The 27,115-nt window shown below is 37.6% G+C and overlaps 1 protein-coding gene across 1 annotated transcript in view; it reads left to right on the plus strand.

Annotated features, from left to right (window-relative positions):
- Positions 1–27,115, plus strand: part of COL4A3 (collagen type IV alpha 3 chain) — a 54,733-nt gene that overhangs the window by 576 nt on the left and 27,042 nt on the right. The window contains exons 2-22 of the mRNA XM_074547079.1: positions 10,555–10,611; positions 13,602–13,691; positions 14,287–14,331; positions 14,814–14,858; positions 15,153–15,215; positions 15,927–15,980; positions 16,790–16,816; positions 17,030–17,107; positions 17,988–18,050; positions 18,527–18,562; positions 18,666–18,707; positions 20,074–20,151; positions 21,346–21,408; positions 21,659–21,715; positions 22,591–22,635; positions 24,025–24,078; positions 24,441–24,482; positions 25,186–25,273; positions 25,620–25,655; positions 25,961–26,125; positions 26,327–26,419. Of these exons, the coding sequence (XP_074403180.1) occupies positions 10,555–10,611; positions 13,602–13,691; positions 14,287–14,331; positions 14,814–14,858; positions 15,153–15,215; positions 15,927–15,980; positions 16,790–16,816; positions 17,030–17,107; positions 17,988–18,050; positions 18,527–18,562; positions 18,666–18,707; positions 20,074–20,151; positions 21,346–21,408; positions 21,659–21,715; positions 22,591–22,635; positions 24,025–24,078; positions 24,441–24,482; positions 25,186–25,273; positions 25,620–25,655; positions 25,961–26,125; positions 26,327–26,419 (1,321 nt within the window). The remainder of the gene's footprint in view (positions 1–10,554; positions 10,612–13,601; positions 13,692–14,286; positions 14,332–14,813; positions 14,859–15,152; positions 15,216–15,926; positions 15,981–16,789; positions 16,817–17,029; positions 17,108–17,987; positions 18,051–18,526; positions 18,563–18,665; positions 18,708–20,073; positions 20,152–21,345; positions 21,409–21,658; positions 21,716–22,590; positions 22,636–24,024; positions 24,079–24,440; positions 24,483–25,185; positions 25,274–25,619; positions 25,656–25,960; positions 26,126–26,326; positions 26,420–27,115) is intronic.

Below are 27,115 nucleotides of genomic sequence, written 5' to 3' on the forward strand. Positions count from 1 at the left end.
CCCAGCCCGGGAAGCGGCCCCCGAGGCCCGGCCTGCGGGCGCGGGGGATGCCGTGAGGGAGTGGGCGGCCAGGATGGAGCCCTGAGGGAGAGGATGGCCCTGAGAAAACACCTCCGCATCGGCCCTTACTCTCTGGACCACCTGTGCCTCCTTCATGAGAAAATCATTTAAGAGACTTGTCTTTCGTGCTTAATGACAAGCGTCCATCACCGTTTGGTCAGTAAATTCTCCTAGATCATGTTGTAGTCTTTTCTGTGCCTTTCTCCAGTGTCTGGTTATAACATTTGGATTGTACATTCGCGGCTGGGAGAGGAGCCGGCAGCTGGGAGGGCACACGGCTCGGTGTAGCTCTCAATACTTCTGGCAGTTCCAAACAGAAAACTGCCGGTCTCGGTCAATTTCTAGTAGACATCAAACACATGAAACTGACACTTTTAAAATTTCTGATAAACCTAAAGCACGTGAAACTGACAGGTTTAGTAGATTTCAAGTTCTTTCTCCCATAATAGTCAACAATCTTAATTTTTCCTTGTATGAGTAGGTATGAGTAAAGCTCTAACACCATACATGAAAATTTTTACTGCCTTTCAAAATATTTTGAAGTTCACCTTTAGAAGGAAAAAATGTGGTCTTGTACTTTGCTGTTGCTAAAGCAGAGCCACATTCTACTACAATTATCTGAAGCAGTCTAATTAGTAATAATGTTTCTTCTAAACTCCTGCAGCTCTTTCACTCTCCCATTCTGGGTAGAGTGTCTGGAAACAGCATAAGCTCCTCATCCAATATGTTGGGCTTTTTCATGGCACTCTAACTCCACTGGCAGTCAAGTTCAGTGATTTAACAAAGATTTAATTGTTTTATTTGTAATGGAATTAAAATACCTCTTAGTTCTTATGTAGAACAGAGTTACCAGATCTATTTGCAAAGTATGTGTTTTCTGCAGAGTTCCTTCAGGCTCCATCCAGATCGGGATGTGGAAGATGTGGAAAATTAGCAGCTCAAGACCTGTGTCTCTCTTCTGCCCAGTTTGTTGGTTTTTGTTCCTTTCTCCTCTTCCTCTGCTGATACCTGCCATCCATTGCCCTTGCTGCTCTGAAGAGATGGATATCATCATGAAGATGGCTGTTAGCAAGCACAGGCTGTGTTCTAGGAATGCCCCCCCTCTCCCACAACACACACACTTTTTCTAAGCCTCTCTTCTGGCAGTTTTATCTAAACTCCTAATTAAATATTAGTGGCTGCTGTAATTGACATGAGGTAATTGATGAATAAATTATTGCATCTTGGCTAAACTGTTCATTGCAAAGAAATAGTATAGTTAATGTTCTAAAATCATGCTACACTTTCATATGAAAATAAATTGATGTTTGACCAGCAAGCAATACTTCTGCTGTTTGCATCAGAAAATTTTAGGTGTAGTTTATTCCTGAAGACAGGAAAGAAAATTAGTCATTTGTGACTGCTGCTGTTTATACAGCAAATTTTAGTCTTTGCAGCTCTTCACAGAGTCCAGACTTCTCTGCCCTTAGGAGGCTGAACTTTCTGGCACCTGCTAGGGAGTATTATTGTCTGCATTCTTGGCCACTGGCATGCTCTAATCACATCTTCTGAAAACTCAGCAGAAGTAGCATCTTCCCATGTCAAAGGCCTTTCAGCTTCTTTGATCAGCTTCTTTCTTCTTCCTTGACTTCAAACAGTGGTGTTATAATTATTCTGATTTTTCTGCTGTTCATTTATATAATTTAGAATCATCACTATAATATGTTCTCACTGGGTACAAGATTCTTCCTATTCTTCATCTTTTTTTCTTTCAGAAAAAAATGGATTTGCTTTTTCATTGCTTCATTTTGTCTAACAGCACCTGGAAGTGATAGTGTCTTGGTGTAAATGTACAACTCAATTAATTCCCTTAAGAGTGCCCTGTCTTTTGATACCATTTATGCACTTCTCTTACATCTTCAAATTAAGTACTAATCTAAAAATATTCCCTGAAATTTTGATGTTTCAAGCGACATGTTGTTTCATTTTTTCCTATTGGGAAAAATCCCTTGGTCAAGTTTATTAGTACTCAATCGATCTTGTGGCATTGATCATTTCTATGATGCCATCATATTAGTGTTTTTCAGAACAAGATAGAGAGAGTTTCTACTTCAGCAAGATTACTTGCTTGCAAGTTAGCTGCACCTCATCTTACTACCACTTTTTAATTTGTATTGTAAATACTGTTGCAATGTTTGTTAGCTCACAGGATTAAATTATGTTATGTTTTTGCCTCCATTGTGACATTTGATTTTTCTCATCATGCATTGGAGGCAAAGGGAACATAACAACCTTGGTGACTGTAAGATCTGAGGAAATCTGTTTTGCATTCTCTTCCTCACTCATATTGTTTGTGACTAATGCAAGTGTTCATATTTTACAACTAATTTCATTTCTCCCAAATGTTAGAATTTGCATGCAAGTACTTAAAATGAATCTTCTTTGCTTCCTAATAGCAGTATTTTTTTCCCCTAATTGTATGTAACCTATACTGCTGTCACAAGTAGATCTTAACTGGCTCTGGAAGGGAAAAATGATGTTCTACTTCAGCCCATGGCCATCTCCAAGGCTGGTAGGAATGGCATGCAGGCTTTTTGTCACCAGCAATCAGTGTTGGAGGCACCAAGTGTCCTGGTGAGAATGTTCCTTGTCTGACAGCCTTTGGAGGTTCTTTGTTGCACAAGCAGCTGAGAAGGGAAATGTGCACCTGAATATACAAGAGAGTTCACAAAGCATGTTAGATAAACAAGTGCTTTGTGAAGTGCCCTCTTTGATTTGGTTAACGTGATCCCAGCTCCAAAGTCAAGGAGGGTGTTACTCTGAGAACTGGGTCCAACTTCTGCTAGACTCTTCTGTTCAGCCATAACCTCCACAGAGAAGCAGCCCAATGTCACAGCACTGAAGAGCAAGGCTTTTTCTACCAGGCCAAGAGAGGCAGGATACACTAGCAGAGTTACCCAAATGTTTGTGCATCAAAATTGATGGATTTCTGCTCGTTAGCAGCACGTTGCTCTGATGGCCAAGAAATGTGAAGTGTGCCTGTGTGTGTGCTGCATATTACAACTGAAAGATGAACCTGCTTAGATGCCCTAAGTAAACACCTGTAAAAATTGAACTGTTGACACTTGCTGCCTTTTCTAGAAAACCTACAAGACAAATACATATTTAAGCAAAAGACTAAAATTCAAGTTATTTTGCTGGCTGAATAATGCCATTAAAATTCTTAGAGTAGGCAGGTTCTTTCTTCACTGCTTTGCATTTCATAGAGATTTCTGTATCTTCTCCATTTTATTTATGATCTGTGCTAGCAGTCTCTTCTGCAATACCTGGAGCTGACTTGACATAACAGATCTTTGAAACAAAATACTTTGCTATTAAATGTGACCAGGATGGGATGTCCGGTCATCTGTTTTACTGTCACATTCTCACCTTACTGCCTAACAAAGTAACACTAGAAGTATGTTGGCATGGATTACAGGAGCCTAGGAGGAAGGTGAAATCAAAAAAAGACTTTTTCCTTAACTGTTTGCAGCCTCAGTCTCTCACAGTCACACTGAAAAAGTTCCATTTTGTCACACCTAATATATTTTCAGTTCCATTTTCATTATTTGTCTTACCCATTTTGTGACAGGGTAGGAGTCTCACAGGTTTGCAGGTTTTCCATTTTGCCTGGCTTATTGAAGACCTTTTAACTTGGGCTTTGTGCTGCATTTTTCCACAGGCTATTTTGGAGGAAGCTGCAGGAAGAAGTGTTAATTTTTTTTAATCTGTGAAATCACAGAGCCTTTCAAATAAGGAAAAACCAAAGCGTGTGCAATAAGCCTTCTCTGAACAAGCTACTGTTGCTTTCATTGCTACTTGCATCACTAAACAGAAGATGCACACCAGGAATTTTATGAATATACAAATATACAGGTCTGAGGAGACTGAAAATTTTAGTGAATATCATTCCCACACTCAACAGCTGGGAAGAAATACAAAATGTGTGAGTTAATGATACCCATATTGTGGTAGGTAAGCAAAAATTCACTAGTTAAATGGTGTGTATTCTTTGTTATTAGATTGCTCTTTTGAGGTGATTGTTAGGAAGGAAGAACACGGATGAATAAGCTGATTAAACACCCTTAAGAGTTTGCTACACAAAACAAAATTGTGTGGCCTGAATTGCTTAGTCTTTTTTTCCTTGGGGAAAAGAAAATATTTATTTCTGTTGTCCCCATGTCCTCTTCAAGGTCAGGAGAAGAAACCAACCCCAGAGATGGAGCTTTTGGCTCCATCTTTGTAGATTTTACACATCTGAATATATCAGGAACAGTTTGGTACCATTTCTGATAGTCCTTATCACATCAACTTCAACCCTAGTGAGATGATTTGTAGAGTAAGGTATGGGTCATTATAAACATACATTTCAATATATTCTATGGTTTAGAAGGACAAGCATCATTCTTTTTGTCTAAGAGAGAGAAATTCTGTATCTTTATAGACCAAAAGTAATTTACACACACACACACCCTCCCCAAAACAGGAGATTTGAGAGCCTCAACATAGAGCCTTTCAAAACTGCACACAACATACCAGCTCTACTTGTATAGATACTGATTAATTTTATGCAATGTCTACAAACTAGGCCTTAGTGGCCATTGCTGCAGAGCTCACAAATCATTTGAGTTTGTGAAAACTCAGTGTGTTTGGTTTGTTCTGCATTAAAACTTTTTATCTGTTTTTTCCTAAGGCAATGATGAAGATATGGGCAAAGTGAAGATTGCTAAGCCCTACTGTTCTCACACTTCCTCACTGATAATGAGCTGGAGAGAAGGGAGAAGCTCAGTAGAATTAATTGTGCTGTATCTGCTTGCAGAAGGGTATGGTTGGCACCATGGCAGTTGCATGTGGAACACACTCCCAATGACACAGTGGTGTGTTTTCCTGGATGAACAATTATGTTACAGTGGTTTCTTGGAACTTTTGTACAAACAGGCTTATTCACAGAACAAAAAAAAAAAAAAAAAGATAGGCTGTACAGTAAGTATATCAACAAAACAAGAAGCAAGAGATATTAGAAATTCTCTGAAAAATTTGTTTTCATCTGACTTATACTGTTTAACCTGAGGTTTATGTTACTGAGTTTTTATTGTGGTAAGTGTGGATACTTATGAGAGGTTTGTCTAACACTACAAAACTCTTGTTATTCAAAGTTCTTAACCAACTGGGTTTTGCTATAAAAAGTAAGAGATTTTTTTCAAAGTTCTTTCCATCTCTGAAGTGAAAAAAAGGGGCTCATACACCTGTTCCCCTTGGCATAATGGAAAGTTGTTTAAATGTTCACATACAGAAGCTTCTTCCATTTCTCTCTACATGTCATTTAGCTTAGTTGGTTTGAAATACCATTATAAATATATCTTTATATTACATGAATGAGCAAATCCTTCATAAAAGAGCTCATACCAGTTTAAAATTAAGGATTTAAAGTAAGAAGATTCTTATCAAGTTCAGATAAAAATGTATGTTAACATCCTGTGACCATGACCGATGTATCTGTAAATTAAACACAAAGTCCTGCTTTTATGAAGTGTTATATTTTCCTGTGACCACAAATGTTTAGGACTTCTCTCCTACACCTCACACTGAAAGCAGCACATACCCAGTAATACAAGGCCTGTGTCACCAACAAGGCATTTTGATTCAATAGCTATTCCCTGAGCAGGGCTCCCATTACAGGTGCTTATTGGAGCTTATTCAACAGCTGAGCTGCCTGCAGCATAGCAGTTGTCTCCTGCTGTGTCTTTTAGATCCAGGCTCTCTGTGTTGGGTGCTATTAGTTAAGTTACAGGTGTATTTCTTTATAATGGTCAGTCTGAATGAAATAATTTTCATCCTGTGCTGGGTATTCAACTGGTAAGCAAAATGCTGTGAATTGTGATAGAATACATGGCTGTTAACAGGAGTCTTCTAAGGTAGGAATGTCTGGCTGCCTTCCAGTTCACAAGTGACTACACAATGTTTCAGGGTTTGGGAACTGACATATTCTCCTTCATCTCATCATCTCCTATTTCTGCTCTATGTTGTCTATACTTATTGAAGGCTTAATAATTTGGTTTTGTTGGACTGGTCCAGCAATCACTAAAAAAACACAAAGTTCTTCGTGGTCTTTGATAATTTTAATGAATTCATGTTTGATGCTTAGAATGCATGAAAAACTTTTAGTATACTGATTCTAATTGTGAGACTGGTATTTTGTTTTGACAGCAGTGTTTTGGAGTGAGGGGACCTCATTCTCCAGGACCTTGCACGCTCCATGGTGATTTGCAGTTGTGCAACATGAGGAATATGCTGCCAGGGTCACGTATCCACCTTGTCTAGCAAGAATTCCTGACTGTGCTAATCTAGATAAGTGTCTTAATACAGGTGTATCAGAAGAAAAAGATTTTCTTTATACAGCTTTTCTCACAGTGGGAACCTTTTTTCTATAAAGCTCTGCCCTCAGATCCTCTGGTGCAGGTTAGGATAAAAATTCAAAACTGTAACTGTATCCAAGCTAGAAACTCTAGCTACCACCATCATGTTCTTCAGAAAGTACATTTAACATATGTGCAGGATACCCCAACACAAATCTGCGGTGTGAATAAATGGTAGAGCAAAACTTTCCACTTCTTGTAATCACAATGTATTACTCCCACCTTTATTAGATGCAACAGAAAACAGGTAGTAGAGAATGAGTGAAATGGGCCTTTTGAAGTTTTAAGCACTGTGTTAACATCAACTGTTGGAGCAGGGTTATTCTGTGTGCTCAGTTGTGATTTATAGACACAGCTGGGATGTGTAAAGTGATTGCTCTGCACTGAGACAGCCCAGGAAGAATTCAAAAATCTCCATGTGTCAGCAGCCCTTGAAAATTCACAATCAAGACTTAAAGGAGCTGGCTCACTGATACATAATTTTTAATAAGTATTTAAGAGAAATTACAGAAAACTTGAAATTAGCTGGTAAGTTAGTTCCACTTAGGACCACTGTGATGACATGCATGTTTTCAGGCTGCTCAGGACATCATTAATGAGCAGAAAGATGGAAAAGAATAAAAAAGTGGCATCACAGAAAAATAGATATTATCCAGTAAGTCTTGTTCCACATAGTGATAGAGTTCTAATTCAGTGACTCTTTAAGTTATGAGATAAAGACCTAATGGCAGAGTACGTGAGATGCTAATAAGTATCAAGTTTAAATGAAAAATTAGTTTTTTAAAAATAAGTCAGATCAGCAGTTAGAGCAACCAGTGAAGGAAAGCAACAGCTCCATCACCCACTTGAGAGCCACCTGGGCTATTTTTACTGTCCGCAGTAATTAATGGATATCACCTGCACTTCTTTTAATTCATTTTAAAATACCTCATATTGCACAGTCATCTTTCATTTATGTTAACCAGGATTTACTTCGGGCATCAGTGGAGTTCACCCATGAAATTAAAGACCAGTCAGGCCCAAAGTGCAAACTTAAGCCCCATTTCAGCCACTTTACTATATTCCTACACATTAAAATTAATTTCATCTCAGCTTTCATCTCAATATCTTTATTACTCATCCTGTGTGCTCTTGGTCTAAAATATACTTAAAGAATATGGTGCTTGTTTCCTGCAGCAACACATTCTGCTGCCTCTCTGTCCTGGACGCAGTATTTTTAATACAAATATGTATTTTGAAATTGTAGCTGAGTTACTCTGATCTTCTCTGGATCTGAAAAAACAAAGACACTGACAGTTCTGTCATTGTATATATCATTCAAAAAATAGATCAGTGGAGAAATACAGGATCATCCTCACTTTGGCTCTGTTCCTCTGTATTCCACCTTCCTGCCTTTAAACCATTCCTGGTAGGACTGTGCTGCCCCACCAGTGTGAGTGGCAGCACCCAGCCTGTGCTAGTGACAGAATAGGAAGGCTGCCATTGCTTGCTCCTTACATTAAGACTTTGTCACATCCTTTGGCATATTCATATTTGATAACATCTCTAAATACACTCTCTGACATTCTGCATGTAACCAGTGCTACTGGCAAGGTGCTGAGAACTGTGTAAGATTCTCTCCAAATTAAGTTGCCACGACTGCAGTGGCTGGAGTAGCAGTGCCATGCTCAATCTACATTAACCTTTGCATGGGTGGCACTATAATCTGTAGTATGTTATTTCTTTCTTCTTTCTGTGTCACTTCTTAGAGGAATTATGTGAAGGAGAGGACTGGAATACTTTCTAGGCAGTTGGTTAAGTTACTCTCTGAATCAGGAGCAGGAAGAGGTCAGAGCCCCATAGAATCCAGCCTCATAGAGTAGGAAGGGCAATTCAGTGTTACAGATAAGGATGCACCCACTGAACAAAACATTAACCAGTGCAGTAAATGTGCCTCAGCGTGTATTACTACCAGAATCATGTATCTGTTTAATATAACACTGTAACTATCACTAAAAACACTCTGGAGAAGAGCTCCTCTCTAAATTACTCCAAGTGCTGTGGGGATCGAATTTTGGTTTATTGGTGAATTGATTTGATTTGGTAATCATATAATGATCTGGCTGTATCCTTTGACCTAGATTTTAGATCAAAAATATTCTTCATCTAAATATTTGAAAGAAATGTAAATTATTACAATGAAAATCACAAAACCAAAAAACATGCAGTAAACCCGTGGCTTTGGTTAATACACTTATTTATATAGATGTTATTGTGAGAATTTTGAATAAACTGTTAATACCTAATATTTAGTTTCCTTATCTTATAACCTGGAAACATCATATTGGGTTTTTATGATCCTTTTATAAAGGAGCTGCAGGCATCTTGGAAGGATGTGAAAGCATCCTGCAGTATAAGTGAGCAATGATTTTTTGGTTCAAAGCTCCTGTGCAGAAGGCGTAATCTAATCTTACATAAAAAATCATATGCCAAAACATTTAGTATTATCCAGCTAACTGACTGTGTAATGTTAAATCATTGGTCTTTTCAGTTTAGTTTAGAGTGATATGTGTACACAAAAAGACCTAAATAGATCTGAAAGCTTACTAAAGGCAAATTAAACACACTCTAAGCATTCTGACTTCTTGAAGAGCAAAGGCTCTCTTTCTTTCAATTGTTTATTAACTTAGATTAATTGTATAGTGTCATAATTTTCTACATGTTCATGCATTTCTCTTCACATTGGATCATCTTTGATTATAAGATAAAAGGATTTGTTCTGTATCTGTACACATCAAATCTTCTGCAGATTATACCTGTTATGGGAGAGTAATTTCATTTTTGGATTTCTCTACATGTCCTGAAAACTGTGCTTTGCATATAGATGCTGGAAAGATCTGCTTCTAGTTTGCTTTCACAGGCAGGAATAAGGTACAACTCCATGAAGGTCTGTAGAATTATAATGGTATGTATCTGTGTATACATCTTACCTGGAGCAACTGCCCTTTTTATATTGCTTAGCAGATCTCTACCAATAATCAGTTTTGAAGAGAATGCTTTGGGATGCAAAGTACTGTCATTGAATAAGGAACGAGAAAATCAGTTGTCTTATAAAATATCCCAAATTTATTTTGAGATATACATCACTTTATTCTCTTGTATTCATGCTTAAAGGCTTAAAATATCTTTCATATAACTGACTTGATGAATTTAGATTATCCAGTACCAGACTGATTGATCTCACCAAGGAGAAATCAGGGTACTGTCCATTGTTAGTTCTGCACTAGTTCTTATTCTTGTATCCCTGGTGATATAATCATATTGATTAATAGTAAAGGTAGCACAGTTAGGTGCTTTCTGTTTCACATGATACCTTTGTTTTCCAAATTTCTGATGCAGTACCACTTGAATTCTACCTGTCAGATCACAGTAAGAGTGAGTTTTCTTTAAGTATGACAAAGAATTAACTACTTAATGTTTGCATTTCTTTAGAAATCTAGCTTGAAACATCAAGTAGCCACCTATTGATCTGCCCATAAATCAGAGGCAGACACAATAATTTCTTGAGGATTTGCCCTTCATAGACAACTGATTTTAATTTCTGCTTTCCTTTGTAAATGAATGTTTAAGTATCTGTTTGCTGGAGGAATGCTCCCTGAAGCTGTTTTTAAATTGACCGATGACATCTCCCCTAAGTTCAGCCACCTAAAAGACAAGCCGCAACTGTCAGGAATTGCAAAGTCCATACAGAGCCGCAACTACTTGCAACATCTTTCCTTCTTCATAAAAGAAACATAAAAGTTACAAATTTTAAACACTGTGACTGTTGTAATGTGAGAAACTGTAGTAGGTAGTTAATTCTGTCTGCAAGATCTCACCAATGCTCTTGTTTGTCTCAACAGACAATACAGAGGAATAATGAGCTCTGCCACTGTTGTGAATTGCCTCTTCACAAACATTTTTTATAAGCTGTATTATTTGTGAAATAATTACTAAAACCACTGAGATCTTACTTGCCTCTCTCCAAACAACTCAATGAGAAAAAGAATTGTATTATAACGTTTGTATTTTTGTTTTTCAGAACTGTGTATGCAAAGGTAAAAGTCCCTGCTTTTGTGATAGCACAAAAGGTAGTAAGGTAAGAACAGATACATTTTCCTTTTTGAATATTAGCTTATATACTTGGAAATTGTTGGTAGATTACTTCAGTTGATACAGTGAGTGAATTTAGTTCATGATGGTATTTGGCCAATAGAGTCTACAGAGAATTATAACCTTACAAAGTTCTGTTAACTTTGGGGAAACTGTTTAACCAAGCCTTTTCAACTGAATTTTTTTTCTACATTATTATGTTTACAGCACTGTGTGATGTTTGGACACCAGCAGAACAACTGCCCAAAAGCACCAGGTCTCTTTCACTAACCCCTAACAAATGCCATTGCCCTGGCAGCTGCTCTCCTGTTATAAATTTCATGATGCCATCAGGAATCTCATGCTCAGTGCTTCCCTCTCTCCATCTCTGACCCTGCCCACCCCCCCTTTGCCAGTTCCTGAAGGAAGCTGCACACACTGGCATCAAACAGATAGATAAACTTCTTGCACATCAAGCAGGGCATGAGTTTCTGGGTCCTAATCACAAACACCTTGCCAGCACTGAAGGAGCAGCAAATCCATCAGCAGTAACAGATCCACAGCTCTGCCTGTTGCCAATAGCAGCTTGGCAGAGGCTCTGAGTGGCTTTTAGAAAAACCTAAATTACACAAATGCCAAAAATTCTTTGGAACTCCTGCTCGCAGTTGGAAGAACAACTGATTCACAAATGAAAGGGGCATTATTGAAGAAGTCATGGTTGCAAATTAGGTGAGCCATGAACACAGGAGTTGCCATACTTAACCTTATCAACAGATTTCAGACATCTATAAAGATCTAGGACTATGGTTAGTCCCACTGATTGGTCCCATCTGCTTTTATGAAGTTGGAGAAAATTTATCTGGAAGTAAATATGCTCATTATTAAAATATATATTAATAAGTGGGACAGGAGAATACTAATATTTTTAGTAAAATCTCCCTGTTTATTTTTCATATTACTAGTTGGTCTAACCTGACTTTGTCCTAAATGTGAAACTGAAACCAGTTGAAAACCTAGAAAAAAAATAAGCTGCCCACTAAAAGAGAAATATTAATAAGAATGGACACCCACAACTTGTCTTTATCAGTTCCATGGAAAATAACTGAACAATTTGTGGCTAAGAGTAAATAATTGTTTAGACTGATGAAGTTTTACATGCAGAAAATCAGGATAATGACATTAATCAATATGTTTTGGTCATTATTCAGTGTTTAGAATTCTCCAACCTGAAAATCCTCAGATCTTGTTGATCTGCTATGAAGAAAGTGTAGCTAAAATTGCCTTTTCTGTAGAGAGGGCAGTGAAGCTGTCAGGAGAGCTCTGGATTCAGCAGCACCGCATGGCTCTTGGCACGGCAGGCAGGTGGAGTTTGGTTTTCCTGGGAGCTGGCACCGACCCCCTCTAGCGGCTCATCCTGGGATAGCAGCCATCCTCCTAACCTTGGGATGCTGCTACAGGACAAACAATAGAAATAAACTATTTTTATAAAAAGCTATGCCGATTTATTATATAGATCTCACACGCTCTTTATAATGCAATTCTTATTTCATATGTGTCAAAGTATTATGAGATTACATTCTGTCTTGAGAGATACAAATATATAAAATTACTATTTTTAAAATTTTTATTTCATTCAGAAGCTATTTAAAATCTGGCGAGTTTGTGGAATTTTGAGGAGTGAGAATTGGTGCAGGGAAAAGCCAGAGTATTTTGGCTTCCCAGAGACATCTCTTGGCTCCTGTCTTGTACATCGAATAGAACACTCAAACTTTGTCACAGCAAAATTTCACATGCTTTCTTTGTATAACTTTGTATAAAGCAATAGGAAAATTGGCTCTGAGAGAATTGATAATCCCATTCTCTCTCTCCCATGTCATGCTGTGATGTCTTGAATGAGCAGCTCTTCACTGATGTAAAAATGAGCATGCTAAATGGCTGCTGTCTGAAGGGCTGAAACACCTTTCCCATGAGCTTCCAGGCTTGAAACATATAATTTAAACCAAATTAAGACTTGCATTTCTATATTTAACTAAAAAACTGAAAATGCTCCTTTCACTCTAGCTTGGCCTTCTATATTCTGTTTCTATACCTTCAGTTTTGTTTCCTTTAGTTTATTTATTTGAATTTGATCTTAAAAAAAAAAAGTGAAAAAGTAATTTGATTAGATTCAGAAAAATTTAAGATATTTGTCATGTAAAGCAAGGGGGTTTTAGTCTGTCTGAATGGTTTTGTTGCATTTGACTCCCACTGTTTTCTTCCTTGATTTTCATGAAGAGAAATTGAACGGATCTTGGTTTGGAACTGATCTTGCTGTACAGCAGAAGCTGTAGGCACACAGTTTGTGGTGATTGGGATGGGCTGAGCCTCATCCCCAGTGGGCACAGCTGTGAGCAGCAGGTGAGCAGCACTGCCAGCAATGAACCGTGGAGTGCCCAGGGGCACTGACCAACCACCAAAGGGAACACAGGGCACACAGGTGCAGTGCATCAACAGGAGGGGATAAAAGGCTGGGCTAAAGAACAAGAAGAGATGATTCTTGAGGCTTTCTGAAGTGGTGTGGTGTTACTCTGAATGGGTTGAATATTTCTGGTATTGTGTGGTGATGCTCTGTGTATTGTGGCCGTCTCAGCTGCAATGTGTGCTGTGGCACATGCTGTGACAAGCAGCCATTTTGTTGCTAAACATAATACAGAAATATTAATAAGGAATACATATCAGCTGCTTTCTTAAACTTTTCATGCTGTCAGCTAACTTCCATACTCTAGAAAATCCTGAGTACTATCTTATGCTCTGATAATTCAGCCATACATACAAACACGTGGTGCTGAGGCAGCCCAGAGATGGACCCCAAAAACAGGTCAGTGTTGGCAAGGGCAGTGGATCTGCCACAGCAGCAGAAAGCCAAGGGGTACTGAAAGTAATGAATGCCTCAGAAATAAGCTATCAAAAGGAGAATTCATGGATATTTGAAGAGTTTAATTATTTTAATGTTTGCAGGGTGAAAAAGGCTTTCCTGGTGTTCCAGGCCCACCTGGTCAAAGAGGCTTTCCTGGTCCGGAAGGGCCTCCAGGGCCACAGGGACCAAAGGTAGGTATGTATGTGAGACAGAGAGATACACGCAGAGAAACTACAGTGCTTGACAGTCAAAGTTAGCTACGGCTGTGTAGACTATTCTGTTTTACAAAACCAAACCAAAACCTGTCTCAGAGCTCCCCATTTGGTAGGGATGTTGTTTGGTCATCAGCTGCAAGGGTCATTTTTACTGCATCAGAGTAGAGCTGATATGACCGTGGCTTTGTTGTCAGTTTTCCATTGGCCAGCGCTAAAGCAGCAGAGACAATGAACATAGGTCTAGACAGATTTTTGCAGCATACCTCAGTTTTTGTCTTTGTATCAATTAACATCTTGACATTTATGGCAGAAAAGAAAGTAAACAAGCTACTAATGAGACAAATACAAAAAATAGATTTAAGAAAATTTGAAGGGAAACATGTTTTTTAAGATACATCTTGGCCTGTTTAGGAAATACCTGCAGTATGGAATGGCTTTATCTATTTATACAGCTGACTTTGTGTGCACATATCGGTATTGATATTGAAAATATTGTGTGTATTGTTGACATTTATGTGCTCTTTCCCAATTGAAATGTACTGAAAAACATCACTTTCCATTTTTGATCTAGGGCTCTCCAGGGCTTACAGGCTTAGTTGGACCCAAAGGTATCCGAGTAAGTGTTTGTATTTTAAACAAACTTACATGTATTAAATGTCATGCTAATTGCCAACTTGGTTCAATAATTTGTGAAAATAAAAGCAAAACATTATGCCTGATTTCAAAGTATGGTTAAAATTTATGACACAGTGGATGTACTAGTATTATTTGTTTTTAGAACTTTTGCCCTTTTTTGCTGCACCTTACATCCAAGGTTGTTGCTGTATGTATTTAATATTTGGCTATGCAATGAAAAAGTCAAACTAGAATACAACAAAAAGTTGTTTGGGTTTTTTCCCTGTGGGCAAAACCAGTGTGTGTTACCTGTGTGTAACCATTATGCTTGGTTCACAGTCAGAAGAGTTAAGGAAGCAATGATTTTTTTAATAGAATCATACTTGCATTCATAATCTTGATATGATTGTAATCAAAGAAAAATTCCCTAATAAGCTTTTGTTTAATATTCATAATATTATTTCTCTTGTTTAATATCATTAGGGAGTCCCAGGAATACCTGGATTTTCAGGTCCTCCAGGCCTTCCAGTAAGTAAAAATGAAAGTGATTTAACCATTTCTTTCTTACTTCAGTCTTTAGTGCACAATTATCCTCAGCTCAATGTGCTCACTCTAGTCTCAACATCAGCATTGTCTCTGTCAATTGGCCTAGAGATAAAAATCTTGGCATCAGCAATTCTTACTCATTGTAATGATTTAAGAACCCATTGTAATCTGTCAAGTCTTGTGAAACATTGCTCCAACATAAACTCTTTCAGTGTTTCTGTAAGGCAATATGAATGTACAAAAACAAAGCTTGTGTCAATTTTGTACTTCTTTTAGGGTGAACCAGGAACTGTTGGTCCTCCTGGGCTCCCAGGTGTTCCAGGATGCAATGGCTCAAAGGTACAAACCAAGCTGAGTGTTCTGGAGATTGCATTTGGCTGTGCATGGGAATGGACAAAAAGCGATCTAAATTTCCCCCAATCTACCACTTTGATTTGTTCTGCTTTGTGACTTTATCAGCTAGAAAAACTTGTGTCATGGGTCCAGAGAAAGGAAAAGTGCTGCTTTTTGTGCAAAATAAATACTTAAATAATACATTCTAATGGCCTTGGCTAAAAGATAAGAATAATATTTGATATTTTGACAGATAATACTTTTTTCATTAAATCCAGGAGACCTAATCAGTTTTGTCCAATGTCTCCTTTTGTTGCAACGGGTTATAAAGAAGATAGCTAATCCATTTTATTTTGACAGTATTAGCTTGCAGTTGGCAATTCATAAATCCTGAAAGTAATGAAGTGAAAAGGCTCAATGTTAAGTAACAGATTTACCAGGTTTTCTTTTCTCTATGAGTGTTCTGAAAGGAGTCAGAATAATCCCTATTACAGAAAATCATCAATTTCTAGTGAAACTGTGAACTAATCTAAACTGTCTAGGATAGAGGTCAAGCTGCATAAAATGCAAGAAAAATCCTCTTTTAGCAAAATACGGTGATCATGAACTCACAGTGCACTTAGTGTGATAGCACAGAAAACTTCTGTGATTATTTGACAAAATCAGGCCAAATAATTAACCATAAAATGCATTAACAGTCACTGTTACTACTTTCAGGGTGACCAGGGATTTCCAGGTCCTCCAGGTCGAAGAGGTGCTCCAGGCCTTCCCGTAAGTGTGAAATTCATGATTGTGTGCATTCCCACCACACAAAGCCAGTCTCTGAAGGAGAATAAAGCCTCATGTTAGCTCATGCACAACAGTTGAACTATATAGGTATCACCATTTTATTAATATGAAAACTGTGTGATAAAAAGACCAAAGTTAAAAGTAGTGCTTTATTGTCTACATGTTGGGCCTCAGCTTCTTAGCTAGTGACTGCATGAAATTCATTGACTGGAGTTAGCTCTCATGGGAGCTCATAAAAATTTACCCCTAAAAGTGTCCACGATATATTTAATAGATTGCAGTTTCTGTTCATGCCTAAATATCTTTGAGGAAATAATGGCTTAATTAAGTCATTAAGAACCAGGAATTAAACCCAGAACTTCTCACTCTGGGTACACTGCTTTGATCCCAGGATTTGGGGGTTTTTTCACTGTAGAAATGTGTTTGAAAGAAACTTTTAAACAAATGGAAAAAGAATGCTATCTTTTTAAGTTCTAGTGGCTTCACATCTACTAACTTATAAATATGATTTTTCTTTTACCAGCTTTGCTGATTTTGTTTATTCATTTATTAATTTCAGGTTTCAAAGCTGTTCTGCCTTCAATTGGAGAGTTGTACCTGTGAGATAGGGCAAATTGTGTAAAAATAGTCATTCTTCTTAAATTGAAGTTTGACCAGTAAACATGAACCTGGCTATGCACCTTCTTCATGAAAATAAATCACCTGAAGAGCACCAAGCTTAGACACTATTTAGAGGGTGTTATTTCAGCACATTTATTTTTCTGTTTCAATATGATTGTTCTTCTTCCTAGGGAGTTGCTGGTATCAAAGGAGAGAAGGTCAGTTTTTTGCAAGATATGACATGAAATATTTATTGGTTATCAACAATTTGTGTGTATCTTTTTTAATAGTAGAACTGTCCATAGTAGACAGTTTCCATAATTATGCACTTCTGATATTACTTATTTCCCTACAAACTGTATCAGAAGATTTGTTGCACTACAGAGTTCTACAGCATAACTTTTTATGTTTCTTTTCATCTAATTGTCCAGGGGTACCCTGCAGAGGGATATAGCCAAGAGTATGGTGCAAAAGGTGATCCTGGATTACCAGGAATGCCTGGTCTCCAGGTAACTCAAAATAACGGGTGCTGAGATAGATATGTATAAAAATACACAGTTATATGTATAAACACTTTCTGTAGAACATGAGTATATATTAAAATTGTTTGGTATTTTACATTATTTAAGTGTATTATTTACTTAATATAGATACAGTGTTTTCTACAATTGTGTCACTGATTTCTAAACCAAAATCAGTCAGTTTGCAGACCAGTCAGATTGCAGATAAACAGCACTTCAGGTAGGGAGAAAAACTGGTCACAGATCTATGAGTTTACCCCATCACATATAGAATAGAATAGTTCAGCTGGGAGGAACATATAATGGCCATCAAGTCCAACTGCTAAAATTCCCATCGAAGTTAAGACTGAACAGGATAGACCAGCTCAACTTCTAGAGTACTAACAAAGGAAAGAATGGTCCATATTTCAAGAATGAACATTTTTCAGGGGAAGGCAGGGCTGACATTTCTTCTGACTATTGGAATAAACAGAGAGCATTGAATTAAAAAGCAAAATGTTTCATTTTCCATTTCTTTGAAAAAAAAAGCTTTAAAGTATGGGATTTATTGCATAGAATATTTGAAGGATTGAAGGCTTATTAGAGGCATTAATAGGACCATATGGATTATGAGTCCACATTTCCCAGAGGACTTACATCCTCGCTTGAGTAGTTTAGTTTTAGAACAGATGTTTTCTCGTGTTTCAAAACATATGCCAAATAATGAAGCAGTGTGGAAGAATTACACTTCTGTGTTTCCCTGATACAAGAAAAGGAAATTCGAAGCAGAGCTGCTCCTCTGTTTCTCATTCACTTCATTGAATTTGTTGTTGTATTTTGCTCATAATCTTGCCAGGAGATTTATTCCTGTTTCTTTTTTAATATGCAGGGTGCCCAGGGTGCTCAAGGATATCCTGGGGAACTTGGACCACAGGGCCCTCCAGGACCTTTAGTATGAATTTGTTTCACTTGTTACTTTGACCTGAAATTTCCCTTAAACCCCTATGGAATTACACAGATACAAGTACTTGATTCTGACTTATTTGAGGTCTAGATGCGTGTATGTAAAAACTATGTTTTTCTGCATGCATCTGAATTTTTTCAGTTTCTTTTGATTATTTTTATGCATGATAATTTCTATATTTTCAGAAGCATACCTTATCCATGTAGGCATAAATTTTAATTTTTAAATAACTATTTATTAATTCACTTTAAACACTAATGTGCATAACATTGAGAGATGCATATGTTTGCAACTATACTGTGTAAACAATCTGTCACCACTGACAATAGCTTGCGGTTGTAAAGGTGGAGGAGAGTAAAAATGGATGTAAGTTCTGTGGAAGTTGGATACTTCAAAACACCTATATGAGAGACTTACAAGATTGTAAGTTTTTTAGCTGAGGAATTTTTTTTCATGTTTTGCAGGGCATGCCAGGAAAACCAGGACCTCCTGGACCTAAGGTAGTCTCAGACTGGTAAAAAAAAGAAAACTTCTGTTATGTGTAACCTGTGTTTAAGTGTTTATAAAATTTAAAAAAAATAACATCTGGGGATTTTTTTTCAGGGTCTTATGGGACTGAAAGTAATAGGCGCCAAAGGAAGGAAGGTACTTTCATAAAAAGCTTTAAACATTTTATAAATTTTGTTTCTGTTTTCTGCATTTTGTGATTTGCTATGGTGAAATGTTTGGGGAGGTAAGTCCTGTAAAATGCAAATTTTCAGTATACATGTGGGAATTTTTTGTTGAAAAATGGAAACATTGCCATGTTCTCTAAGGTAAAAATACTTTCACATAAGAGCCAATGAGAAGCGTCTAGACAGATGATTAGACGCTGAAGAGAAGCCAGTAATTAATATTTATTAGCACATAGCATGAAATTAATATATGTACTTTGTGTAGTGTTCCTAAATGCTTATCTAAGCAGATAAACAGTGGTAAATATGTAGCATTTGTAGTCTCACAACTTCTGTCCAATGTATTTTCAGTGTCAGCCCTTGTGATACTAGCAAAACTCCCAGCTTTTGAATAAAAATTGGATAACTTGTCTTTCATGTACTTACTTTGTATTCCATGTAATTGACATTGAGCCAGGAATTACTACAAATGCCCACATTGTCTCTCAGCACCCAGCCTGCAGTTGCAGGACTACTGCAGTTAATCTAAATGTTCTTGCAAGAGATTAGGACATCTCACAATTATGCTAACTGACCTGCACAGATTCAGTTTTAACATTATAATCACCATCAGGAATGTGCTAGGAGATTCCTGGGGAAAAAAAAAAGCCTTTGAACCTGGTTATTCATTAGCAGTAGCTCAGGTGACCATGGAACATCTTGCTTCCTTATGAAGGAGTGACACATTCTTTGCTGTTCTGCTGCAAATTCATGCAGAAGCTTAAAATCACTGAAAATTGTGGATATTGTTTTGATGAGGTACACAGGAAAGATCACACTTTCCCAGTTCTCAAAGATTCTTAATAAAAAAAACTTCACTACTTAGGTTGTCTGTGAAGGACACATGGAAGCTTGTTTTGTCTGTTAGCACCGTGATTCTGTGATCTCCCTAAAACACCCAGACTGCAGTTTGGGGGATGTCACCAAAGACAGTTCATGTAATTTACTGATTGACATAAATAAAGACAAATATTGTAGTCAAGGAGATATTTTTGCTTGATTCAAAATAGTTTTGTACCAAATAAATAGGATTAAAAATTTAAATTGTTTCCAGAAACTTTAACAGATATCAGCATATTCATTTCTGTATTATGAAAATGTCCTCTAGGGGAAGGTTAAATCTTCCACATGACTTTTTTTACTGGAATTTAAATGGCAAACAAAGGTAAGTGTTAATTGAATTATTGGCTGAGTGTAATGACAGAAGAATTTTCATTATATCAAGAGTAAGTAGTAGTAATTTGAAATAACAAAAACACACTGCTTGTAATTTGCTCTATTTTTCTTTTTCTTTCAAGGGTGACACTGGGTTAACTGGACCCCCTGGGCCCCCAGGAACTGTTATTGTGACATTGACTGGACCAGACAACATGACGGTAGTGAATTTGTTAAATGTTACATTCAGATAAGCCATCTGACTAGGCTCTACTTAGAGAGGACATTTTCATCTTCACTGCTCTGATAACATTTCCTTTTACCCATCCTAACATTTTTCAGACTTGTTTAGTTAGATTCTAAGCTCAGTGTCTGTGTGGAGCCAGCTCAGCTGATCCTGTGTGCTCATGTGCACATCTGCACATGCCAGTGAAATGCTTCTTGCTTACCAGTACCCCACCTGCTGGGAATCTGAGTACGTGAAGAGTAAATCACTTCTGTTTCACCAAATCCACGTGGATGTTCTGAATGGTTCTCAAAGCCACAGCTGTGTTGATCTCTGGACCTTGGCACTGAGAGTGTCAGACTGAGCTACCAGAGTTTCACAAAAACTTACAACATGTTCATGTACGTTTTTTAGTTTTTCTCATTATTTTTACTGAAACCTGAGTGATCATGGAAAGTGTTAGAAAGACAGTAAATATGGAAGGAAATAGTCTGATTCAGCTTTAAGTATTGCTTTGTGAATTAAAATTTTTGCTTTGTAGCCTTATATAGAAATTAAACAGCAGTAGCTGACAGAATTGTAGGTATTCACATATTAACAGGACAAGTCTTCTAAGTGTTCTGATTCCATTTTTCTTATGGGATTTGCATCTAATCCATGTAGTCAGCCAAAGTGCCTCTCCATTATATGCTGAAATAAAAGTGAGTTTTACATTTGGCATATGAGTCTTATGAGGTAATAATTAAACTATGAAATTTGGCTTTACACTGACTTTAGGATGTGGCTACACTGTAGCATAGTCTAATCTTGCACCCACAGAGACAAGGATGCTGTAGGTAGCCACTACAATTGTGTCTGGGAGTAACTCTGGCTCCAGTGAAGCAACTAAGGTTTATTTGGGTTTGTTTCTTGTTGCCATTTGTGGGATATTTACTGCAGTCCTTTTGCATGCAATCACAGGTAGGTTGTTTTTCCTAGCTCTATTCTGAAATGTGCAGAAACAGTTCATTTTTCAAATATCACAGACTTAGGAGCACTGATATGAAGTTTCTGATTATTTTTTGAGTAGAACCATCTCTGCTCAAAGAACCTTGATGGTGACAGGATTTCCTATTTGTAGAACCAGACTGAAATGTAAGCATGGAAAAATCCAAGACACCACAGTAAGCTCTTCTTTTCTGTGTAATAGGACTTGAAAGGAGAAAAAGGAGAAAAAGGATCAAGAGGACTCCCAGGGCCAATGGGGTTTACAGTAAGTGAACAAAAGTAAATCCCTTAAATCCAGATGTTTAGGCAGCATCACCTAGTAAATGCTACTCTTTACAGCCCAGTATTTACACTAATTATTTCCACCTTTAGTGACAAGAATAGAACTAATGAATAGAATAAAATACCTAATTATAGCATTCCAACTTTTTAAGATTAAAAAATATAAAACAAATGTTTAACTTGGAAAATGTCAATTTCAGAACATGAGTATCCTCAGTGTAGTTTTGTTCCAGGGGCCAGTTGGTGATTCCCAAAGTGAAAAGGGTGACCGAGGAGAACCAGGAGCACAGGTGTGTGCAAACATTGAATACATATGTATTTGTCCTTTCTGAAAAACAGTTTTGAACTACTGTTGCTGTCCAGTTTTTTTCTTGCTGCTACTCGGAGCAAACTTGCTTAGATTCAAAAGCTCTTTTCTGCAGTAAGCTAGACAAGAGCAGGAAGTCAAGTGACTGTACTTACATGAGTACTTGGAGTGAAGGTCAGCTAATTATGAGTATGCTTCTTTTTTTTTTTTTTTTTGCTATAGAGGTTCTGCTGTTAAAACTTAGTAAAAGAGTGCTCTGCTAGACCAGTACTGGCTTTGTAATGCAAAGGTATAAGTAGAAAAAACCGTGTTTACTTAAGGCAGCAGACTTAAATTAGTATGTTCAACCAGCAGCTGTGTGGAGATATGAAGGAAGTTGCCTAAGAGTTACTTATTAACAGCATAGTATATGAAAAAATATTTATTTTAAAAAATTCATATTAAATACAACTTACCTGATTATGTCTTTTTTTGAAAGGTAATTAAAGGAAAGCTCTTACTTTCATTCAAATGCCTTTCAAACTTTCAGATAAAATCTGCTCTATTGTTTTATCGTTTGTCTTGTTTCTGCAAGAATCTGATTTTGCACCAAGCTTTCTGTACTTGCCTGGCACTTTGTACTGCTGGAGTCTGGCACAAATAATCCTTCACAGGGGAAGCAATGTCAGTGGAATATCTTACTACCTGTTTCATAGAGTTTTATGAACTTTAGTTAAGATCAATGAGTACTTCAAAATAACCTTAATGGCTTTTTACAGATTGCACAGTTTACAGTTATGTGCACAGATTTGAGTTGCTATGCTCTTTGAATGTAATATCCTCACTTTAAATTGTTTATTTTATATTTTTCCTTTGTAGGGGAAGCCTGGAAAAGAAGGTGCTCCAGGTCCACCTGGCTTACCGGTAATGAAGGAAGTTTTCTAAATATTTTCTAAGTGATAGTCATCTGTTTATGACAATTATGTGTTCCTGTCACAGCTTTTCTCTTATTGTGGAATGTGTTTCAAAATGTTGATTTGCATACACTGAAACATCTCCCTCATGCAGCTGGCCTTGGAGCACACCATGTCCTCACAAATTTATGTGCAGGAGAAAGAGGCTCTGTTCATAGGTGTCATTGCTTCTATGTCAAATAAAAGAGCTGTTGCTTGCTGCTGACTGTCTAATGAGCTTGAGACTCCAAGTTAAGCAAAATTCTACTGAGGTTTTTCTGCTTAGTCACGTTGAAATTTTTGCAAAATTTTCCTTTAACATAAATTGAGAAGACAAATGAATAGTTTTTAATCACTAAGATCAAAGACATTGTTTTAAAAAGAAAAGTTATTGTCAGAGTCATGGCTGTCTTGGCCTGGAACAAGATGCCTGATAGCTATTAGACTGTAATTTTGCGAACATATAGTTCTTGAAGTATGCCATTTTAGAAGCAATATAGTCTAATTTGTGTACTAATTTAAAACTTGGAGTTGTTCAAATGTGTTTGAAATACTGTATTCGACTGGTTAAGTATCAGTTCTTTTTACTTCAGCTCTACTTTCACAACATCATAAGAGTTGCAGTGACCTTATAAATATCTTGCCAAAATTCTTACTGCCAGCATAGTCCATTGCACATGTATCTTACTATAACATCACCTTTGTCATGCTAAAATGACCTTCACAGGCAGTCTAAACACATTCCTGTCTGACGAAGAACACTGGATGACAGACAACAAAGCTCTACTGCCTCAGCTTACAAAAAGAAAATTTTGTCATTGCTCTTTTCCCATTTCAGCTTTACTCACTAGTAGTTCATTCAACTGCATGAGTCTCCAAGGAGTCCCTCTCCCTTGCCTGTATTCATTGCAGACAGCCTTAGTCTGCACTGTTGTTCCTCCTGGTGCTGCTGACACCTCTTGAGACCATCACCATCCTGCAGACTGAGCGAGTTCTGGGGGAGGGTGTAGAATGGGAGTCTTGCATTGTGCTCAGTTTCTCCCCTTCAGAAATAATTTGCAGAGGGAGAACAGATCAGAGACTCCTACACTTGTGCCATGCAGAGCAGCTTCCCTTGGGACTGTTAGTGTGCTGTAAGAAATGCAGGTTTGGATGGGACACTTGCAGCTGTTCCTACAGACATGGAGCTACACCTCACTGCAGTCTTTCACTGCAGTTTCTTCTCCTCAGCAAGTTGCATTCACTTTGTTATCACCATGAAAGATTAAACTTTACATTTTAGATCTTACTGTTGTCAGTGCTAAAAGATTATAAAGTTATAATATTATATCCTTATAAAATTGTGTACTGTTACCTGCAGGGACAAAAGGGTGAACAGGGCAAGCCAGGACTGGCTGGAAGGCAAGGAGCTAAGGTATTGTCCAATTGTTCTGTTATTGCTTTTGAGGATGAGGTTAAGATATGTTTGGAGATTATTATTTATTGCTGTGTATATAATATGTCTCACTTGGCCTAAGAGATGACAAATAAGAGTATCATGAAATAGGGAATGGATCAGCTGCAACAAACCATGTGTTTGAACTGGTGTCCATCTGTCTGCTGATGAGTCCTGTAGGTTTTGGTGTATGCAGCTGAATAGCTTTGTAAGGAACAGACTGGTCAGGAACAGTTGTTTTTCTTGAAAGTTTTGAGCAATGTACTGAAGTAACAGTGGACAAATGGGATTCCATATATTGTTTTTAATTAAAAAAAAACTATCTCTGTTCTCTGATGAAGGGGATGAAAGGAAACCCTGGTCCACCTGGAGCTTGTGGTCGAGTAAGTATAAATTACCTTCGTATATCATTTTTCTAAACCCTTAAAATAAGAAAAATCCAAATTGTTTGCATGAGGCAATAATGGATGTCCTGTGATGCTCTAACCAGGCACGGCTTTCTCAAAGTACTGATATTGCTGTGATTCTCACACAGATGAGATCTTCTTTCATATGGAATTGCATACAGTATCTGTGCCTGGTTAGACCTCACCTGGATCCAGCAATTTTGGCAGAAGATTGGACTGTCAAAGAACAGCTACAAAAATTCACAGGAGTTAATATTTAAATCAATTTCTCATCACTTCCAGAACAGGAAGCCTTAATTTTAAAATCCTAAGAACACTTTTTCAAGAAAGCAAGTTGGTATGAGTAGTTTCCCTGTCTAGTCATGCTGTCTCCCTACTGGCTTTCCTAAAGGTCCCATGAGCACCCAATAGAAACCTTCTGCCTAAATTGTTCAGAAGAAGTAGCTTTGTACAAGGCTGAAGTGTTTGTGATATTGACAGAGTACTAAAAAAACACTGCTGCTAATAACAATTTTGATTTTGTTTCTGGTTGCTTGTAATTAGTAAGATCTTGTGGTGTCAGAACATCAAAATTATGAATGAGATCAAAACATTGCTTTAATCAAGTGTTCAGTGTGAGGTACTGTGCTTCTCTGTTAATTCTTACAACTCTTTCTTTTCTTGCCACCTTTCTCCTGAGACGGAGTATTACGATTATGTGGTTGGTGAAAAGGGGGATGAGGGACCCCCTGGACCTCCAGGACCAAAAGGTCAACGTGGCATGCCTGGTGAGTGGGATATCAACATTACAAGCCTCTAGTAAAAACAGTCCACTCAAAGAGCTTATTGCAGACTTCATTTTCAGCAACCTTCTGCCTTTACAAGAATATTCCTAGACTCACATGTAATTGCTGACTTGAAATGTATCCTGAGACTGATTTTTAGCATTATTTACCCTTAAAAATAATTGCCAGTGTGAAATAGTTGCATGAGTGGTCAGGCCAAACCAGATTCTTATTTTAAATTTTAAGCTTAAAATGCAAAATATTGAAGTTTGTATTCAATGCTATTGGACAGTGACTTTGTAGAGTATAGAGTGGTTTAACTCAAGTTTTTAACACCTTGCTTTTGCAGGGCCACAGGGTCCTCCTGGAGCTGCTGGTAGACCAGGTATTTGCAATAATAAAATACTGCTCTTCCTGTCTGTTACACTGAATCAGCTTTGTCAGATATTAATTTCAGGTGACTTTAAAAATATTTCTAAGTGCTAAAAAATTTTCACTTGAGCTTTGGTGGGTCAAGTACTCAGATAATTTTTAAATGTCTGTAGATTCCCACTTTGATGAATATATTTCAAGATAAAAAATATTTGTGAGATGAACTTGGTGTGTTTTTCTGTCATTCTATAGAGTACTTAGCTTTAAAATGCCATTTCTTCTTTAACTCTGCCTTTTTTATTTTTTCCCTTTGGTTAGGTGTGTCAAGACCTGGTATGAGAGGTCCCCCAGGATTTCCTGGGCCAAAAGGAACAAAAGGAGAGAGAGGACAAACTGGCTTGTGTATTGTAGGCCCTCCAGGACTGCCTGGTATTACTGGCAGGCCTGGTTCTGTTGGATTGCCAGGTCCTCCAGGAGAGCCAGGTACTTCTAGTTGCAGGTGGTTTGGATTTTTCCAGGTAGCTCTCTCTTTTAAATGAATTCTGAATATCTCAAGTTGGAAGGGACCCATAGGGATCAGAATACTGTTTCCAGCTCATCCCTGTAACTTTTTTCTCCCTTAGCAAGTAGAGAATTGTCTGAATAATCTGTGATGTAGTGGTGCCGTGCTCATTTCATTAACAGGTAGAGTAACATTTGGAACTGGCCTGCCAGGACTCCCTGGAGAACCAGGGTGTACAGGACCTCCAGGACCTCCAGGAGATACTGGCATGAGAGGTCAGTTTCAGATAACTTCACTCAGAAGCAGAAGTAGGTACAATCTAGTGATCCTCATGGATCCTCATTAGATTTTTTTAAAATTTAATTTAAATAATTTGCTGACTTCAGAGTTTTAAGAACATTCATTAGGATTAGTGAGATGTCTTCCTCCCCTTACATCAACTGAAAGAGCAGTGATGTGCCAGTGCTGCACAGTTGTACAGAACTGTCTTCACTGGAATAAGCAGTTACTACAGACTGGTAGAGCTTTGTACTCTGTTATGTTCTTACTGACATTTCATCTCTGAAAGATGCTGCAACTTCACCCACAGAGCTGCTGAATCTCTTTGCCCTTTGCTTGTCATGAGAATGACCCTGAGTGTTGCAGAGCTCTGTTACTTGGAAGGATATGTCCCTTACATACTCTTAGAATCTGGCTTATCACTAAAGTGACTGTATCCAAATTGTTTGCTAAAACTTGACTTGAAAAAATCAAGAAATTTAAACCAAATATTTCTGTCTCTTCAATTAATTGCAGTCAGTTCTGATTGACTTTCTGACCACAGGTAATTTAGTACTGTGTTAGAAGTGATCTTTCAACAAAATTAAGGCCATGATTCTACCACTCCTGGCCAAGAAGTGTTAGCTATAACAAAATAAGTAACTCATTAGTTAACCTTGAAAATTACTTGCTGTGGAGCAGCTAATGATTTA

The sequence above is a fragment of the Zonotrichia albicollis genome, chromosome 9, assembly GCF_047830755.1.
Source record: "Zonotrichia albicollis isolate bZonAlb1 chromosome 9, bZonAlb1.hap1, whole genome shotgun sequence".
Classification (NCBI taxonomy): Eukaryota; Metazoa; Chordata; class Aves; order Passeriformes; family Passerellidae; genus Zonotrichia; species Zonotrichia albicollis.